The following is a 20,468-nucleotide window of genomic DNA, read 5'->3' as shown; positions in this document are numbered from 1 at the left end:
ATTTCATGTCTATGAATATATTACACGTATATAGTAGCGTGCAGTAGCTTGCAGCTTACACAGTGCCTGGGGCTGTGGGGAAGGCCATGATCTGGTGGGAAAAGAGGAGGGACTTGGGCTCAGCCTGGGGCAGGGTTGGAGGGGGTGGTGGTAAGAGCAGGAAGGATCCTAAACAAGGTTGCCCTGGAGTAGTCATCGCCAGGGTAGGAGAGGAAGGGAATTCCTGTGTCCAGAACATCAGGGGCCGAGGTGCACAGGAGCAGGGGCCCATCCCAGGGGAGCCACAGGCTCTTCTGCTTATCCAGAGCTTGGGCTGTGACTTGGAGAACAGAGAGCCCTGTCTCCCACCCCGTACTCTCATTCGATAACTATTCAACCATGTCCTGCTCTTGTGAGTTGCTGACCAAGAGCCCTGGCCTTGCCAGAGGGTCACGCTTCCCACAGCCCCAGTGCACTCCCGCCTGGGACCTGCAGTACAGTCAGGATGTGACCGTCACAGTTCCGGGGAACAGAGGTCACTTCCTCTGCCAGGTCCCGGCCAGCTAGCTGCAGCAGGCAGAGAGCAGTATGTTGCTGTGTTCCTGTGGTCGGTTTGCATTAACTTTCCATGATTCAGAAGCGGAAAACTTACTGTCAAGGATGCAGTGAGTTCAGGATATAGTCTTTCATTTCCCAGCCTTTATCAAATGCTCTGGAATCGGGACCATGTGTGCTTTGGGGTTACTTTCAGCCCCCAGGAAGTCACAGGAAGTCCAGTGACTCAGAAATCTAGGGCACTTGCTCTGCTGGCCCCTGCCGCTGGCATCCAAGTAACCTGGCCAGCATCATCTGTTACATTCAGGAAATCATCAGTTACTCACTCCCCAGATCTGGCTACCCAAACACTGACCGAAAGAAGCCCTTCCTCCCAGCTGACTAATTCCCTTTTGAGAGGGATGTTTCTCAATCCAGCCTTATATTTCAATAAAATAATCCTGCTTCCAAATCTTTCTACAAATAAAATGATAGAAAATTCAAAACATATGCCTGCAACTCCTAGCTAGCAAAGTAGTATAGTTTTAGAATACTTTTTGTAAGGGTTGTTCATCTGCTTGCTTTTCTGATGATTATTGTTGATGGTAGTCTTGTCGGCTTGGAATTGACATTTTTTCCCCCACTGATGTTTCTCCCACAAATCTTGCATCTAAAGACTTTATCGTAAATGTTACCTGCAGCTCAAACCGGACCTTGTATTTAGCCCTCTGTCCGCTTCAGGCTTAATAGCCACAAAGATTTTCTGTCAATGCGACATGACCTTAAACATTTCCTTCTGAAATGCAGCTGGATATGTTTCTTCAGGCAGAAAATTTACTTTTGCCAGTGTTGTTTATCTGAACCACTAGCATGATAACTGAAAACGTTACTTGGAAATTAATCTTGCAGATAACTGTGTGTCTAGAGTCACAAACAATCTGCATCAAGGAAATCCTGAAATTATCTTAGTTTTATCTATCTTATCACTCACCAGAAAATAGCGTCACCTGATTGATGTGGTGTGAGCTGGTCGGAAGATTTTTACGGGCCCTGTGCCTTTGCAGTGTTTATCTGCAAGGCTGGTTTATTTTTACTTTTTTAATTTATTTTATTTGTGGCTGTGCTGGATATTGGTGGTTGTGCCGGCTCTTCTCGAGTTGCTGCGGGCGGGGCTGCTCTCTGGTTGCGGTGCTCGGGCTTCTTATTGTGGTGGCTTCTCTTGCTGCAGAGCGTGGGCTCCAGGGCACACAGCCTGCAATACTGTGGTGCGTATGTTCAGTAATTGTGGCCCCGGGGTCTAGGGCACAAGCTCGGCAGTTGTGGTGCAGGGGCTTCGTTGTTCCGCAGCAGGCAGGATCTTCCCGGACCAGGAATGGAACCCATGCCGGTGAATTCTTTAGCACTGCGCCACCAGGGTAGCCCGGCAAGGCTGGTTTAGATGAGTTTCTTTATGACGACACACCTGGGACAGTATGTTTCCGAACATCCACAGGTCAGGTGGCTACAGATGGGACGAAGAGCGATCTTTGCCAAGAGTCATAGTGTTTAGGAGGCAGGAAAGTCTCTTTTTTTGTTGTTCCCTTGCACAAGAAGGAAATGACACAATGTATTTGCTGGGGCTCTGTTTTTCCAGGGACGTAAAGGTCAGTGTGGAGAAGAGAAACAGAGGGAGGACTGTGAGAAGGACAAGCAGGCTGCGGTCACTTGTGAAGATGCCTTTGTGGACATTAGCAACAGGGGCTGGGATGTTAGTGACGGGAGGAGGAGCCGGCGCAACTGAATTGGGGACCTGCATTTGCATAACAGAGTCATTTTAAGGAAATGTTGTTATTTAGTCGCTAAGTTGTGTCTGACTCTTTGGCGACCCTATGGACTATGATCCACCACCAGGCTCCTTCCCAGGCAAGAATACTGGAGTGGGTTGCCATTTCCTTCTGCAAGGGATCTTCCCAGTCCACAGATTAAACCTGCATTGGCAGGCAGATTCTTTACCCCTGAGCCACAAAGGAAAACCCTAAGGAAAAATTAGATCACACAAATTGTGGGCTTAATACAAGATGTCATCATCTCTCTTTCAAAAGACATAATGACATCAGAAACTTCCAAATCACAGGTTATATCACTCTGAAGATAAACCTGGTAATTAAACTCCATCACTTCTTGTAGAATGATAAAATACAGGATGATGTCAAAATTTCCTCTGAAAGGGTAAATTTCATCTTTTGATAATAGCAGAACATCTAAGTGTTCCATTATTAAATATTCAAAGGCTGTAAATTGATGTTATATAGTAGTGATAAGAAAACCTGCCACTTTTTTTCATGAGACAGATATGAAGTCTCTCATCTTCATGAAGACAGACATCTTTAGGTGCAGCAACTTTGAAGTCGGATCTGTACGTTTATAACATCTTACTAGCAGATAGAAGTCATTTACACATTTTAAATTATTGACCCTTCTGTCTCTAAGATACCGGCTGGCTGGTTCCACTCTCTTGACTGTCCTTCCCGGGGTCTGTAGGTCCTGACGGCCAGGGTGCTCGGGGAGTTTCTCTTGGTTTGCATCTTCTAGTCTGTTTCCTATAATGATGCTTTTCTTTAATTATAAACGTTGTCTCTGCTCCCGAGGTCAGCATGGAGCCCCCTTTCTGGTTTCCTTGCTTACAGGATTTTTTTTTAACTGTGTCTAAATGTTGAAGGAATGACAGTTTTCCTTTCCAGAAAGTGAAATGTCTTTTTGGGACTTTATATCTTCTTTCCTCTTAAGTGAAAGAGATGAAAGTGGAAGTCACTCAGTTGTGTCTGACTGTTTGAGACCCCCAAGGATGTCCATGGAATTCTCAAGGCCAGAATACTGAAATGGGTAGCCTTTCCCTTCTCCAGGGGATCTTCCCAACCCAGGGATGGAACCCAGGTCTCCCGCACTGCAGGCAGATTCTTTACCAGCTGAGCTACCAGGGAAGCCCAAGAATACTGGAGTGGGTAACCTTTCCTTTCCCTTCTCCAGGGGATCTTCACACCCCAGGGATCGAACCTAGGTCTGCTGTATTGCGGGTAGATTCTTTGCCAGCTGAGCTACCAGGGAAGCTCAAGAATACTGGACTAGGGATCGAACCTAGGTCTGCTGTATTGTGGGCAGATTCTTTGCCAGCTGAACCACCGGGGAAGCCCAAGAATGCTGGAGTGGGTAGCCTATCCCTTCTGCAGTGAATCTTCCTGACCCAGGAATTGAACCGGGGTCTCCGGCATTGCAGGCCACTTCTTTACCAACTGAGCTATCAGGGAAGGCAGCATGGTAATACGTCATTCGATGTAAATGAGTAAGTGAAGACCCAGACAAGGCAGGCCAGGAAGCTGTGTATTTACCCAAGATGCTTTGTTCTGTGGGAACCACAACTGACTTCCTATAGGGAGGGGAGTAGAGACAGGATGTGCTTTCCCTGAATTGGGTTCCCTCTGGTTTTCACTCATTCATTCTTGGGACACACTTGGCTCTGTGCAGGCCAGAGGCACCTTCTCAATCCACAGGGGGTTTTACAGTGAGACCAGAGACTCCAACCATTGCAAGAGGCATATGTGATGGATGGGAGGTAGGGACGGCCCTCCAGGGTGAGTGAGAGTGGAGGGTCCCCAGGCTCAAGGGAGAGTGGTACTGGGGGAGACCCTGAAGGGCACAGCCAGCGGTCCCAGGAGCAGAGCAGCCCAGGCCCCTCGTCCAGCCGGCTCCAGCAGTCAGCTTCCAAGGAAGATGCTGATGTCCTGGCTTTGGTCCTATATCCATCACTGACCTCAACTTATTGCTGGTGACATGGAGCAGTCTCAGGGGCCAGACTTGAATCTCATGCCCATCCTTTTGACATTGGTTGGGAATGTTAGCCCTACTTGAACCATAAAAAGTGAATTTTTCTGTAAGACAAGGGGTTTCCGTTCCTAGAAAAAGGGATATGAGAGAGATGTTAGACCAAACAAACCATTTCACAAGTCTCCTTTTCTGCAATTCCTTTTCACAAATCTCTATGGTTGCTCCAAACCAGTGGAGGAAACTGCTCAGTGGGGACTGAGCAGCCCCCACCTCTAGCTGGGGGCGTGCTGGCCTCAGGAGGCGGCCCCAAACCCCACGGGACACTGTCCTACAGCCTGAGATCGGAGGTGAGACAGCAATGGAGTATTCTGTGATCTGGATCAAGTTTCAGCTGCTTATATACTTTTTCATTTATTTTAAGTTTCATTTATTAAACTCTTTGGTCTTTTTGTTTGTTTGTTTTTTTATTGAGCTTTTTATTTTGTGTTGGGGTGCAGCCGATGACCAATGTTGTGATCATTTGTGATCACAAATCTGAACGGCTAGGGGATTCAGTCACACATACACATGTGTGACTTTTTCCCCCAGATCCCCCTCCCTCCCAGGGCTGCCTCATAACGTTGAGTTAGAGCTTCCTGTGCTTTATGTAGGTCCTTGTCGGTTATCCATTTTAAATACAGCAGTGTGTACATGTCCATCCCAAACTCCCTAACTATCCTTCGCCTTGGCAACCATCATTTCATTCTCTTAAGTTTGTGAGTCTCTCTCTGGTTTGTAAGTAAGTTCATTTGTATCATTTCTTTTTAGATTCCACATAGAAGGGATGTCACATGATATTTCTCCTTCTCTGTAAACCCCTTGTCTTTAAACATCCATGTTTCTCAGGCAAGGCTTCTCATCCCAACGTGGAGACTTCAGGGTAAGAAGTGTTAGTCAACTGGATGGGAACCAGCGTGATAAATAGGGTTCTGCCCCACCCTCCTCTGACCTCTGTCGCTCACCTCCCCCACTCCATTGAAACAACAGCAGTTTCAGAGTATTGATGAGATGAAAGTTGATGAACGTTTTCAATCCCGAGGTGCTTTAGGATGGAGATGCGAAAGATCTTGTCCATCGAGTTTGACCACGAATCACCCATCAGAGTGTCCTTGCCCTTAATCCTCCAGATGAAAAGCTGGAGTATGTGACAAAGGGTCCGGTGTGCATTCTGATCTCTGACTTCACAGAGAGATCGCTCCATCCCCGGGTTGCATGTAGCCAGTGACATCATGGCCCGCTACGCATCCGGACTGAATTTCCTTTGGCACGTTGTGGCCCACAGTGTCCGGGCTGTGCGCCGTTGATGACATGCATCAACAGCGAGGTGTGTCCTGTCATCTCCTGTTCCCTTGAGTTCCGGAGAAGAGCTGAAGTGAGTGAACCTTTTGGAAACGGACAGTGACTGGTTTCTTGCAAGAGCCAGAAAGTTAACCTTTAGAACGCTGCATTGTTGGAGTCACTGGGCAAATTCATCCCGGAGCGGGATCGCTGCTGCAGGTCAAACCCCACCGGCTTTGTTCCTCAGTTTGTGACTGTGCTGGATCTTGGTTGGTGTGCTGGTTATTCCCTAGTTGCTGCGGGCGGGGCTGCTCTCTGGTTGCAGTGCTCGGGCTTCTTACTGTGGCTTCTCTCGTTGCAGAGCGTGGATCCAGGGCACACGGGCTTCAGTGCTGTGGTCCCCGGGCCCTAGGGCAGAAGCTCAGCAGCTGTGGTGCTGGGGCTTCGCTGTTCCGTGACGTGCGGGATCTTCCCGGACCAGGAATGGCTTCTGCTGCCTGCCACCTCCAGCACAATACCTGACAGTGGGGTGTCCAGCAGATCGCATGTCGGGGATCCAGAGTGTCCCCATTCATTTAAACTGCGTCTGTTGGTTTAAGGGCGAGGAAAGGAATTCCAAGGGAAGACGCCCTGTGTTCCCAGGATTCACTGGAATGAAAGGAAATCAAACTCCAGTGTCTTTGCTTGAGGTCTCCTGCGGCCTCATTCAAAATGAGGCCTCAGTCTGTGTGCTGATATGAACTTCTGGAGGAGCAGCCCGGGCTGGCTGGGAGAGCGCCCAGAAGGGGCACAGACTCGGGGCAGCAGGAACCCCACGAACTGAAACAAGAGAAGAAGAATTGGGTCGAGGGAAGCTGAGATCCCTGTTCTGTGCTCAGCCATGTCTGACTCTTTGCAACTCCATGGGCTGTAGCCCACCAGGCTCTTCTGTCCATAGGATTTCCCAGGCAAGAATACTGGAGTAGGTTTCCATTTCCTTCTCCAGGGAGATCTTCCTGACCCAGGGATCCAGTCTGCATCTCCTGCATCCCTTGCATTGCAGGTGGATTCTTGACCACTGATCCATCCTGATATCAACTTTAAAAATGTTCCCAACCTGAGTTGAGAATTATGCTTTATTCACTGGGAATTTTTAGAACTTTCAAGCCTGGGAGACAGCATCTCAAGTAACCCTGAGAAAACCGCTCTGAGGAGGTGAGGAGGGGCATCCAGGTTATACAAAAGTTTTTCAACCACGGGCAGGTAGTGTAAGTATCAGAAGATCATTGCTAATTAAAGGAAAGCCAGATATCTTGAGTGGAGGGATTTCGTGCTTTTCTATGTATGGGAGGATGTAAGAGAATGGGCTCATTGAAATGATTCCGTGGATATGCACCTCAGCTGCTGGGGAGGATGAGATTGTTGGATGGCATCACTGACCCAATGGACATGAGTTTGAGTAAGCTCCGGGAGTTGGTGATGGACAGGGAAGCCTGGTGTGCTGCAGTCCATGGGGGTCACAGAGAGTCAGACATGACTGAGCGACTGAACTGAACTGTCTGGGGCCAGCATCCTGTATTTTCACATCCTGAGTACCCTTGGGGCTCACCAGCTCACCATCAGTGGGGGCTGCAACTACTGATGACTGTGACATCCTTTGTTTACTCATGTGGTGAGAAATATTCCATTTCTCACTGAGCTATGACTATACTTTTATTTAACATGCAAAGTATGTACAAAGTCTCCCAAATTTTCCATCGAGGAGATTCTCTTTCTTCCCCCTCATTTCCCAAGGTGGGGTCAGGAGTTGCTCACCCGATCATTCGACAGTCTGCACTGGCTTCCTGTGATGCGCTAGGCCCTAGGGATGACCCTCTGTGAAGGAAACAGGCGTGAAGCCTCTACCGACACCATCCGGAACTACTTTTTGGAACATTGCAAATGTGGCAAGGGTTGCAAACGAGGTCGGCTCCAAGGAGCTCTCCTCCCCTCAGGTGTCTGCCATCCTTAACGTCCGCGGTCGAGCCATCTCCTTCGCCATGTCTGGTGGCTGTCCTCAGTAGAAACAGGCTTACTGAGAGCCTAGGGGCCTCACTGAAACTCCAGGACAGATGATGTCCTTGCCCTCATTGTACAAATGGAACGGCGTCTCAGGAGTTCCCCATAACGTGACCGGGGTCTCCTGGCTTGCAGGGCTGACACCAGATAAGCCCTGGATCTTCCAGCCCTGCAGCACAACCACTGACTGTAGAAATCAGACATGAAGAGGCCTTCCCAAAGAAATCAAGACTTGATCAACATTTGTTTTTGTTTTTCTTAGATCTCGTGAATGCACAAATATGAAACAGTTTCCCCAAAAGATCAGTCATCAGAAAAAATGGTTTACTTACTGACCTCTTTTTTTAAATATTTATCGTATTGAAGTACAGTTGATTTACAGTGTTGTGTTAATTTCTGCTGTACAGCGAAGTGACTCAATTATACGTATATTGACATTCTTTTCATCTTCTCCATCATGATTTATGACAAGATATCAAATACAGTTTCCTGTGCCATACAGTAGGAGCTATTTTTTATCCGTTCTATAGGAAATCGGCATCAGCTCACCCTGAACTCCCAATCCCTCTCTCCCGCCACCGCACCACTCCTCTCCCTCTGGGCCATCACAAGTCTGTTCTCTATGCCTATGAGTCTGTTCCTCTTTCACAGATAGTTTCATTTGTGGCATATTTTAGATGTCACACATAAGTGGTATTTGCCTTTTTCTGACTTCATTTAGTATGAGCATCTCTAGGCCCACCCACATTGCTGCAAGGGGCATGACTTCATTCTTTCTTCTGGTTGAGTACTCCTGACCTCTTAATCTCTTGGCCGTATCTTGAATCTCACAGTTCAGCTGGGCATCCACGTTGGGACTCATGAATCATTGCTGGTTTAGGAGGTTCATTGAGGTCAACTGACAACACAGGTTTAAGAAAAGACAAGCCCACATTTATCACATGTTTAATTACTAGTCCTAAGATATGACTTCCTGCTTCTACTTTTTTTATTCTGGTAAAGGAACTTTTAAAAGCAACAGAATGGGTAATTAGGTTGTGGACAGCCTAAATATATACCCACTGAGCAAATGGAAAAAGTAAAATCAGAAGACTCACTCTTGGGTGAGTGGTCACTGGTGCCTAAAAAGATTTCCCGTGACAGCAAAACGACAGAATAGAATGCATCAGCATCAAAATAACCGGCGAATGAAAGGGATGTGCCGTGGGAAACAAAGACTTTTTAAAGCATTTTATGGAGCGATGATTGGCATGCAAAAAGCTGTGCATGTTTAATGTGTACACCTTGATGGGTTCAGAGATAAGCGTACACTTTGAAATCACGCCCACAATCCATGCCGTAAACATGTCCATCACCTCTGAACTATTCCTCCCACCCTCTTAATTTACTTTTATGTGTATGTGATGAGAACACTGCACAGATAAGATTTACCCTCTTAGAAAACTTTTAAATATACAATACAGTGTTAGTAACTATAGGCACTATGCTGAACAGTCAGTCTCTGGAATGAACTCATTTTGCGAAACTGAAGCTTTGTACCCTTGGACCAACAGTACCTCCCTCTTGCCTGCTCCCTGCAGCCCCTGGCAATGACCTTCTGACCCTCTGTGTCTGTGGGTTCAACTCTTAGATTCTGTGATCATGCGGTATCTGTCTTCCTGTGTCTGACTTCTTCCCCTCAGCATACTGTCCTCCAGGTTAGTCCATATTGTCACAAATGGCAGTTTCCTTCTGTTTAAAGACTGGTGTTCATGTATACATATTTGAGGTTTCCTCGGTGGCTCTCCTGACTACCACGCAGGAGCCACAGGAGACACAGGTTTGATCCCTGGGTCAGGAAGATCCCCTGGAGGAGGGCATGGCAACCCACTCCAGTATTCTTGCCTGGAGGTTCCCCATGGACAGAGGAGCCTGGAAGGCTACAGTCCACGGGGTTGCAAAGAGTCAGACACAGCTGAAGCGACTGAGCAGGCACGCAGACATGCTTACCACATTTTCTTTATCTGTTCATCCGTCAGTGGAAACTTGAGTTGTTTCTGTCTTGGCTCCTGTGAATAACGCTGCGGGGAACGTGAGAGTTCAGGTATCTCTTTGCGATCCTGATTGCAGTTCCTTTGGATATTTACCTAGAGGTTGGACTGATGGTCGTATGATAGTTCTATTTTTAATTTTTTGAGGAAACTCCATACTGTCTTTTGCAGTGACAGTTTATATTCTCACCAGCATTCTCCACATCCTCACTAACACTTGTTATCTTTTTTTTAATTTTATAGCCACCATATTTGGCCTGAGGTGATAGCTTATTTTGATTTGTATTTCCCTAATGTGCGGTGATGTTGAGATATACCTGTTGTCCATTTGAACGTCCAGTTTGAAGAAATGTAACAGTTATTGCCCATTTTTTAGTCTGGTTAGCACAGAGATTGTGTCCCTAGTGGCTCAGATGGTAAAGAATCTGCCCACAATGCAGGAGACACAAGTTCAATCCCTGGGCCAGGAATATCCCCTAGAGAAGGGAATGGTTACCCACTCCATCCAGTATTCTTGCCTGGAAAATTCCATGGAGAGAGGAGTCTGGCAGCCTACAGTCTATGGGGTCGCAAAGAGTCAGACGTGACTGACTCATTTGTATTCAGTTTAGGTAAATGCCTTTTGGAAGGACTTTGGGAGACCTCTCTTAAATGTGTGTTGTTTTTGTTTTTGTTTTTATTTTAGAAAACAGAGAATGGGAAAATGAGAGGTCCAGGATGGGGTGGCTTACTGCAGAGACCAATTGCTGAACCCGTAACTGGTCTCAACTGCTACAAGGGCTTTCTTTCATTTGTCTGCCTGTTTGCTGTTTGTTCTGATGGGATGCTGAATGTGTCTGATGAGGAATCAGGCTGAAGAGAGATGGACTTTTTAGTAATAAGAACACCATCTGATCCCTGGGAGAAAGTGCGCGTTGCCCATCACGACATGGTCATCTTGGAAGGCGATGGCGCCTCCCCAGAGCAGGGTATAGAGAAGGGCAGGAGGCGTAGCTGGGCTCTGGGAAGTTGGCATCCTGGCAGACGTGAGAGGATGTGTCCCAGACAGGACACCCATGTGGGAGGGATGGCGGGCCCAGGACCCAGCACAGGGCACAGCTTATTCTGAAGAACAGGGAACATTTGCCTGAATTTCTCACGTAGCCCTCAACAGATACCACTATGCCTAGCCCTCGAGAGCCCTGCAAAGCTTCAGCAACGCAAACCCCAGGTACATGTTCTCACTTTCCTTGGCCGGAAGATGTGCTAAAAATGACCATTTCCTGAGCTCTCTGGCTCCGTCCTCCCGCTCTGCTGGGCTCTGTCCTGCTGTGTTAAAGGACTGTGAGGTTCACATCTCATGTCCTCTGAGGGCAGTCTCTGCCTGACAGACGCAGGCAGTCGTCAAAGCCGGTGCTTGCTCCAATAGGGAGCTTTGTGGGGCTGCAAACGAGGCAGGCAGTCTCTGCCTTGCACGTTCTCTCTCTCTCTGTCTGCCCCTCTCATTGCTTCTTCTCATTAGTCATCATTCCTTGGAGCCTGCTTTAGCTTGCATTTTTTCGCCAGAATTGTGTGGGAGTTGTTCAAGACAGCAAGCCTCCCTGCTTGACCGCAGCCAGCCAGTCAGCGCCTTGGTGTGGGGTCGGGTCTGGTCCCAGAGCTGGACCTCACCTCCTGAGAGGTTGTACATGTTGTGGTCCCGCAGAGCAGAGGGAGTGATGGAATGCAAGCTCTGCTGTGAGCTGAGTGGGCTCAGGCATCAGCCAGGATGCCAGGTGAGATTTCTCTGGACGCTGGAACACATTTCCCTTTAGAAATCCAGGTGGTGGTTTTGTCTACTAAGTCATGTGCGACTCTTGCGACCCCATGGACTGTAACTTGCCAGGCTCCTCTGGCCATGGGATGTCCCAGGCAAGAATACTGGAGTGGGTTGCCATTTCCTCCTCCAGGGGATCTTCCTAACCCAGGGATCAAACCCGAGTCTCCCGCTCTGCAGGCAGATTCTTTACCGACAGAGCCACAAGTGCTGTTCAGAGAAAACGATCCCAGACGGTTGCCAGAGGTGAGAGTGCTGCTTTGCTTCCATTTCAGGTGCTAAACCCGCCCCCGGGATCTGCTTTGAGAGAGTCAACTCCGCAGGTGACCCTTACGGCAACTGCGGCAAAGATTCCAAGAGCTCCTTTGCCAAGTGCGAGATGAGGTACCGAGGGCCCGTGTCCTGACCACGCCACGCCTGGGAACCTCCCAGATCCCTTTGGGCTGCTCCCGCACTTCCCTCATTGAGGACTGTCTGTTCTTGCCTTTCCAGAGACGCTAAGTGTGGAAAAATCCAGTGTCAAGGAGGTGCCAGCCGACCCGTCATCGGTACCAATGCCGTTTCCATAGAAACGAATATCCCCCTGCAGGAAGGAGGCCGGATTCTGTGCCGTGGGACCCACGTGTACTTGGGTGATGACTTGCCGGACCCAGGGCTCGTGCTCGCCGGCACAAAGTGTGCAGACGGAAAAGTAAGCCCCACGTGCTCCCTTGGGTCACAAACGTGAGTCTGGAAGGACCCCCTGAGAAACGTCCTGTTCGAGACCTGAGTTACGGGGATGGTTGGTTTTTCAAAATCCACTTCTCAGAATGCTGCCTCTGAAATCCAGTTCTTTGCACCTAGAAGGAAAAAAATAAATAAACAAATCCTAGCTCCTAGTCCAACCATTGAGATGCAGATTTGGGGAAATCGAGCTTGTTTTCTCAGCCCTTCAGTGTTAAGAAGTCTTTTCTACACTCTGGGTGTTACGCGAGTTTCCAGCCAGGAAATGACTCTGGAAGGAAACACAGCAGCGTATTATATTGTTCTTGGAAATGTGGTCTGGGTTTTTGGCACAGTGGGGACTTGTTCTCACCTGGACAGAATGGGAAGTCAGATGTAGTTTCAGAGACCCCCACAGAGGGACAGGAGAGGGGAGGAGATGGGTTAAGCTTAAAGCCAAAGGGGGTTCTTTGGAGACAAGGGGGAAAGGTAGACTGAGATATTTGGGGAGGGAAGTTAGGGATAAAGTCCACAATAATTTTAAAAAACAAATTGAGATTTTCACATCCTGCCACATTGATTTTTTTTTTCCCACTAAACTTTCTCATCAGAATGAATGATCACAAGTTAATAATTAGCATTTTTAGAAAGGAAGATGCTTTGATTAGGGCCCCATTTTCAAAATGAATATGAAACCATTACTAACCAGAGGTCACAGAGCAGAAAGGAAAGGTGCTGAGCCAGCTCCTGCAGCTGGGTCCCCAAGGCAGGAGTTCCCTCCTCCCCACCCCGCCCGCTTCCCTCATATGCCTTTATAAATGCATTATCCTTAAGGAAACAGAATGATATGCGAAACACATTATACATTCTGGGTATCTCCTTAATCACACACATTCGTTTATATTCAAGTCTTGACATTAGAATGACACCATTTAAATGGTGATTTGAACAACCAAGGCCAGGTGCATCTGAACACTGAAATTCCAAGGACTCAATTTATCAGTGAGCTGTTCACTTCATGTGCAAAATTAAATGTGCTTTGATCTCCTTCCTGAAGAGCCCTGGTTCTTTGAAAGCCATCTTTTAGCCTGGCCCATAGGTTGGGGAAGGGCAGCACCCATCCGCTGTAATTCTGCCTAGGATCCTGCTGTGCTCATTGCAACCCCAGAGGGTTTCTTTTATCAACAGGAATGTGCCAGTCCCCTTGCCCAAGACCCAACCAGTCCTGAGAGCCGCTCAGACCAGCACTTCTTTCGCAGGGCGTTCATCTTGCCTTTGATAAGCTGCTGGGGTCGGATGGTGAATGTCCCATAGGAAGGTCCTACTTGATTAAAAATGCTTCTGTAATCTAAAAATTCGACTTTTCTTCCTTTGACTCCACCAATTTGTAACATTTTATGGGAGATTAAGAGCCTGATCCCATGAGTCTGGACTATATTATGCACCTTTGAAATGAGACTAAATTCTTTCAACCAACCCAGTATCATTTAGCAAATTACTGCCTCTGCAGAGGCTTGATAAATACAAGGGAAGCGTCTGTTCTCCTCTGCTGAGCACTTCTGTTGATGGTTTATGTCATCAACAATAATGCTTGTCAGTCAGTATTTGGGGAAAGTTCTCGTATTTTACTATCTCCCTTGCAAGCTTATCAGACCATGGGTTCCTGGAGTCTTTGAGTCTCTATTGGTCAAGGTGAAGGACTAGGCTGTTTTGTTCTCTTCTGGATCTTTTAATAGGAGAGAAAAAATGGGGACAAAAATGCTGCAATATGTAGATTTTGTTGCAAGCTCCAAACAAAAGTCATGAGGAAATCAGTTACCATAATTTCAGAGTTGACCGAAACCATATAAAATGTCATGAAGATAGAAGGCTTCCATAGTGTCCACACTGATGTGCGTCTTGGAATGGGCTGCATTTGGAAGCAGCCATCAGAATCTATGTCCAAGGCAGAGAGCATCATTAGGCCATGTGCATGTTAACCGGAAGATGGTCTTCCTGCAGTTTTCCTTTGCTTTCTCTTTTTGTTTTTTAATTTTTATTGGAGTATAGTCGATTTACAATGTTGTGTTAGTTTCAGATGTATAGCAAAGTGAATCAGTCATACATATACATTATATCCACTCTTTTTTAGATTCTTTTTCCATATAGGCCATGACAGAGTATTGGGTAGAGTTCCCTGTTTTATATATATATATAGTAGGTCCTTATTGTTATCTGTTTTATATATAGTAGTGTGTAATGTCAATCCCAATCTCCCAATTATTGCTCCCCCCACCCTTACCTACTGGTAACCATAGTTTGTTTTCTATATTTGTGACTCTTATTTCTGTTTGGTAGGTAAATTCATTTGTACCGTTTTTTTTCTCAGTTTCCACATATAAGTGACAGCGCAGATATCTGTCTTTCTCTGTCTGACTTCACTCAGTATGACGATTTCTAGGTGTATCCTTGCTGCTGCACGTGGCACTGTTTCATTCTTTTCATGGCTGAGCGGTATCCCATTGTGCACGTGTCCCACACCTTCCTTATCCACCCCTCTATTCTTTAACACACAGATGTGTGTGTGTGTGTTTGTAGACGGACACAGATGTCTGCTGTGCTTCCCTCCTTCCCCAGATCTGCCTGAACCGTCGCTGTCAGAATGTCAGTGTCTTCGGGGTGCACGAGTGTGCGGTGCAGTGTCATGGCAGAGGGGTAAGTAGGTGAACCGCCCATAGTTAAGTTCAGCCCATAGTGAAGCTCAGCACTAAATCATTCCTTTGTAAAGTATTTTCACCATCCATCACTTTGTAAGAATATAGCAGTGTCTCCTCAATATTTTCTTCTGAAGACATTCATTTTCTTTGACCTTTACATGGTGTAAGAAATGGGGTTTTTATTTAACAAAGAAGATCAGATTGAGTGCTAATTATCTTTTAACATTCTGGATTTTTTTGAAAGGACTTTGTCATCTTCAAAGTAATTTTAACACTAACCTTCCTTCATGAAGAGTTTTTCATTAGCGTTTCAAATGGAGCTGTCTCTCTTTCAACCAAGATTCAGAATATGTGTCCGAACTGAAATATTTCCAAAAGCAATTAAAATAAACAAGACAGCACATATTGACCACATGTTCTTGAAATCACATGCAACGGGTTTCAACTAAAGAAGGCTTGTTGTTTTAGTTCAGAGGATTTGGGGGAGGGGAGGATTCTAATTGTTCAAAACCTAATTTATTTTTCCTGATGGGCTTAATTATTTCCAATGGAATCATATTAATCTTGATTAGCTATGCCAATGGTTCATTTGTTTTTCTGAAGCCTTTTCTGCAGAAATGGTGCTCCAAATTCTATTTTTAAAACTTGCAGACACTTGCTGATGATTCTAACATAGAATTATGGAGGTTTGCATAAGATTACTTTTGTGCTGTAACCGTGAGGGATTGCAGTGTCACCTCAGATGGGTTTGTTGGTGGTGAGCGTGGCCGACTGTCAGTGTAAAACGCGGTCTTTTCATGTCTTCATTGGATCGTAGACTTCTTCCTAATGGCTGGAAGGAATGATCTAGTGCAACCTCATTATCTGATGATGATGGAGTCCAGACCCACGTGGGCGTAGTGACACGTCCAAGCTTAGGTGGCCAGTTAGTAGCAATGCTGGATCAGGGACCCCGGACTCCTGACCCTCCAACATCCACACCCTGGCGTCCCATCCACACACTGGCGTCCCATCCACACCCTGGCGTCCCATCCACACACTGGAGAGGAAAGGCCCACATCCCCTGGGGGCTGAGCAGCTGCCGTGACTTGGGAACAAGTAACCGCTAGACCCCAACCCTTCCCTTAGTGAGGCCAGGCTCACCAGCAGCCCCTCTGGGGGAAGGGGGCTATGATCTCTCTGCCACAAGCCGTCAAGAGGCCCCTGACTGTGGTTCACGGCAGGAGATGGTGCCTGAACCCCAGGGGTGGCGCCCCAGCCGCAGGGTGTCTGGGGAAACGGCAGGACACTCAGGCTCCAGGCAGCCTGGGCGGTGCCAATGACAGTTAACTCAGCTTCATGTGAGCTTCACAGAAACGTACTTTCTCACTTATCGCAGGCTTTCCTGACTAGGCCTTCTTGTTGGAAGCATCTGGGTTTGTTGATGTGTTGACTATGGTTGATTCATCACAACCTGGGAAACATCACAAAAGAGATATACACCCCAAACATTTCTTGCGCCTTAAAAACATAAAAGTGTGTGTTTGGCCCCATCCAGCAGTATTTTGACGTGGGGCTGAACCCTGCAGGATGGGAGCTCAGCCCTGACTTCTTACACAGAACCACCCAAAGCACGCCATCCACGATGTGTTGTTTGCTTCTCTAAGTGCAAGGGAAACTGAGACACCCAGGAGCAACCTGAATGAGGAATCCCTTCTTTTGCAGCTTTTCCCGATCATTTTTCAGTTGTCCTTCCCATTCCAAATTTGTCCAAAGTTGTTTCTAGGGCCTTACCCATCATCCCGCATTCCCAAAGCATTCAGTCTCATTGTCTTTTCTAGAAAGGATTCCCTCTTGTTTTCATAATCATTTTCCATTGGTTCCTATAGTAGTCTAGTCAGTTCCATGTACAGCAATACATACCAGTAACAAGTAGAACATCATCACAGGTGGCAACAGCCACCATCAGTCACCCTGGGCCACAGGATGAGCAAGTGTTGACCCCTCTGTGGATCCTCAGGACCCACCAAGAGCAAAACCACCCGTCCCACCTTCTTGGGCAGCCCTTTCCCATGGGATCAGAGCCATCATTCTCTTATTTCACCAGGGCACAGTTCACTGCTGGCTGTGTCCACCACTCAGGGGTAGGAGCTGGGACCAGACCTCCACTGCTGAGGGAATCAGAGCAAACTTGGGGAGGCGGTACCTTGTGGACATCAGGGAGCAGGAGGCCTGGCTGTCAGACTGCTGGGGGACCCCGAGTCACCAGCCTCCCCAAGTGCCCTGTCTGAAGGTGCCCAGGGTTGTCAGACCCTTGATGCCCAAGGGCATGGATTCCATGTCCCAGCAGCGGGGTCCCTTCCTCACTACTGAGAGGTCTTCTCATCTCAGCCAGATTGGGAGGGTTTCCTGGATCTAAAAAGAGGGACCTGGAAATTGAGAAGAAAAAGAGGTGGGAGGGAGCCGGTGAGCCCGGATGGTCTCCATCTTCTCTCAACAGCTCCGGATGGTCTCCATCTTTCTCTCAACAGCTGCTGATGTAACAACAGCACATTCTGTTACATTTGCAGCCTCAGGCTCTTGACTTGCTGGTGTAGTGCTGGGTGCAGGGTGGATCTTCACAGCGGTGTGTCCAGACTCTGGCTGCATCCATGTGGTGGGGGCGCTGACCACGGGGTGCTGACCACAGGGCCTTTGCTTCACTATGGGGCTCGGTTAGGGCTCAGAGACTTGGCGCCACCCCAGATTGGAGGCACGTCCTAACCTGCCTCCCTCTTGGTGTCTTTGTCCCCCGCTGCCCGAAAGGTGTGCAACAACAGGAAGAACTGCCACTGTGAGCCCCACTGGGCGCCTCCCTTCTGTGACAGGTTTGGCTTCGGAGGGAGCACAGACAGCGGCCCCGTCCGGCAAGCAGGTTAGTGGTGACAGTGCATCCCGGGGAGTGGGCCGAGCTCCCGAGGGGCAGCGGGAAGCCAGGCCCTTGGGGGACCATTGCAGGCAGCACATAGGACCCGCCAGCCCTCGGGTGGGTGCACGGATGGAAACCCAGTGGGGACCTGGGGACCCCACAGGCTGAGGCCCCTGTTTCCAGACCCTCTCTCGCCCTTCCCTGATCTTTGCAGAGACTCCTTGCTCTGCTTTGCTCTGAGGCTGAGGTTGCTGGGCTTCCCAGCTGGCGCTAGTGGTCAGGAATCCGCCTGCCAATGCAGGAGATGCAGGTTTGATCTCTGGGTCAGGAAGATCCCCTGGAGAAGGCAGTGGGCACCCACTCCAGTATTCTCACCTGGAGAAACCCATGGACAGTGGAGCCTGGCGGGCTACAGTCCACAGGATCACAAAGAGTTGGACATGACTGAGCGACTGAGCACATACAGCCTGTGACATTTTCTCAGTTAAGGTCATCCTACCACAGACTGCGAAGAGGGTGTGCGCCTCGTGGTCGGAGGATCAAATGCTTGGTCAAGGCCAGCCTTGTTTACTGAGGCCGAGAGCTGTGAAGTCAAGTGCCTTTTAAAGCTCTTACTAGAAAGATGCCATCCTCTTCACGAAGGGACTGGTCCCAGCCCAGCAGTCACCTTTGCTGAGCTGCTGTTCCCTGCGGGCACCAGGCTTCACGTTTGGCAGGCATTAATTGAATCCTTACAAAAGTCGGCATTCTTCTTCTTTTTCACATACAAAGGACCTGAAGCTCAGAGAAGTTAAGTAACTTTCACAGAGTCACACAGCTAAGACTGAGACAGAGGTCTACCCCTGTAGAGGCCCCGAAGGGCGGCTGCGCTGGGATCGTCAGTTCTTGTCTCCCCAGAGATGATAAGTGGTCTCCTAGTGCAGGACCGTCTTCTCCGAGAGATTGGCAGCCAGTGAAGGGGCAGGTCAGGGTGACGCCCCCTTTGAAGTGGGAGCAGCAAGTCCAGTGCTGCAGAGAGCCCACCATGAGCCCCGCTGGGAAGTCAGGGGCCGGGTGGGCAGGAATTGTCCAAACACACTTGCGTTGCCACCTTGGCACCCACCTGCGCCCCCAGGGCACCCCGTCAGTGGCTGACGGAGGAAGTCATGCATCGCAGTGATGGGCGGGGTTGAATCCGTGGCTTGGCCAGCGTTTCCATGACAACAGACATAACACTGCTCTGCAGGGCCAGGTAGGAGAGACCCTCCACGCAGGCACACCTGGAGAAGCAGCGTCGTGTCGTGAGGAAGGGAAGGGAACTTCTGGTCATCCCCGTACCAGAAGGTGGACGAGTCTCTGCACTGCTCCCAAGGACACCCAGGGGCCTGCGCTCTGAGCCTGGCCCCGCAGCAGGTGGTCAGAGGGCCTCCAGGTCTCACCCCTCAGCGCGTGTCCATCCCAGGGGATAATGAGCTGGGTCTGGCCCAGCCTCCCCGTTCCTCACTGCCGCCCATGCCTTGATGGCTTGCCTCTCAGATGCAACTTAATGTTCTAATTGGCCATTAAGAGTTTATTGTTCAAAAACAATGGGGTTTTCGTTTTTAATGCATCAGAAGCCCTGCCACCCGTTCCATCCACATTCAAGTGAGCCAGATGTTCAAGGAATTGCAGAAGATGGTGGGAGACAGGCCACATGACCTGAGTGTCTTTTTGGTGTGGACGCCGGGGAGTCTCAGGGTTGGGAGTTGCCAAAACATGGGGAACCCACTGAGTCACTAGCTCTCCATTGTACCAGGTAAGAATATTTTTTAAATGAAAACAACTGAGGAGCCAAACCCATCCACTGTTGCCATCCTTTCATAGAAGAAAATAGGTTCAATCTCTTACCCCCAAAACACCTGCAAAAGAGGGGCCTTGAGAAGCCGAGGGTTACACAGGGAAGACCACACCATGGGTCTTGCTCTTCAATGCAGCCACCCACGGGACCGGGGCTCAGAAGTTCCTGAAGCCAGTGTCTCCCCAGCATCTGCCAGGCGCCAGCTGCTTCTGTCAGTGTTTAATAACTGATCAGTTGAAGACTTAGGGATTTGATTTGAAGAAACTAGAAACTATACTCCAATCCTTTGCCACCTGATGCACAGAGCCAACTCATTGGAAAAGACCCTGATGCTGGGAAAGATTGAAGGCAGGAGGAGAAGGGGATGACAGAGGATGAGATGGCTGGATGGCATCGCCGACTCAAGGCACATGAGTTTGAGTCACCTCCAGGAGATGGTGAAGGACAGGGAAGCCTTTTTAATAAGCTGTGTTAAAGCACAATAGGGCCCTAACCAGAGGCCCCTTGACTGCCAGCTCAGTCTCAAAAGAGGCGCGTGTTGGCCAGGAAACCAGAGCAAGGCTTTTCCAGTAACACTGAACAAGAGAATCAAGACAGTCTTCTGTTGATTGTCTCCCTAAAGGCACATCCTTGGTAGGACTTGTCAGTTGAGGACCAAGTCCAGAAACAGGGTGTGAAGTCTTTCTCCCCGGGGTGGGAGCGGCTTCTCTGGTCGGAGGTGGGAGAGCCCGGGTGACGGAAGCCACCGCCACGGCCGTCAGCAGCAGCCCAGAAAGACTGCAGGGCACCTAGCGAGTGACACAGACTCTGGCCGCGGGTGGGAGAACAGGCCGGTGAATTGAGACCTGCGCTCTCAAGGAACCCACAGCCCTGG

The 20,468-nt window shown here is 48.7% G+C and overlaps 1 protein-coding gene across 2 annotated transcripts in view; it reads left to right on the top strand.

Annotated features, from left to right (window-relative positions):
• ADAM12 (ADAM metallopeptidase domain 12) overlaps positions 1–20,468 on the top strand; it is a 383,818-nt gene that overhangs the window by 329,003 nt on the left and 34,347 nt on the right. For both annotated transcript variants that reach the window (XR_010661569.1, XM_065923533.1), the window contains exons 15-18: positions 11,769–11,877; positions 11,986–12,184; positions 14,812–14,889; positions 17,676–17,784. Coding sequence is in view for 1 of the 2 variants with exons in the window: in XM_065923533.1 (XP_065779605.1) it covers positions 11,769–11,877; positions 11,986–12,184; positions 14,812–14,889; positions 17,676–17,784 (495 nt within the window). In the remaining variant the exon portion in view is untranslated. The remainder of the gene's footprint in view (positions 1–11,768; positions 11,878–11,985; positions 12,185–14,811; positions 14,890–17,675; positions 17,785–20,468) is intronic.

Source organism: Muntiacus reevesi, chromosome 2 (assembly GCF_963930625.1).
Source record: "Muntiacus reevesi chromosome 2, mMunRee1.1, whole genome shotgun sequence".
Classification (NCBI taxonomy): domain Eukaryota; kingdom Metazoa; phylum Chordata; class Mammalia; order Artiodactyla; family Cervidae; genus Muntiacus; species Muntiacus reevesi.
This window is presented reverse-complemented; position numbering and strand designations above follow the sequence as displayed.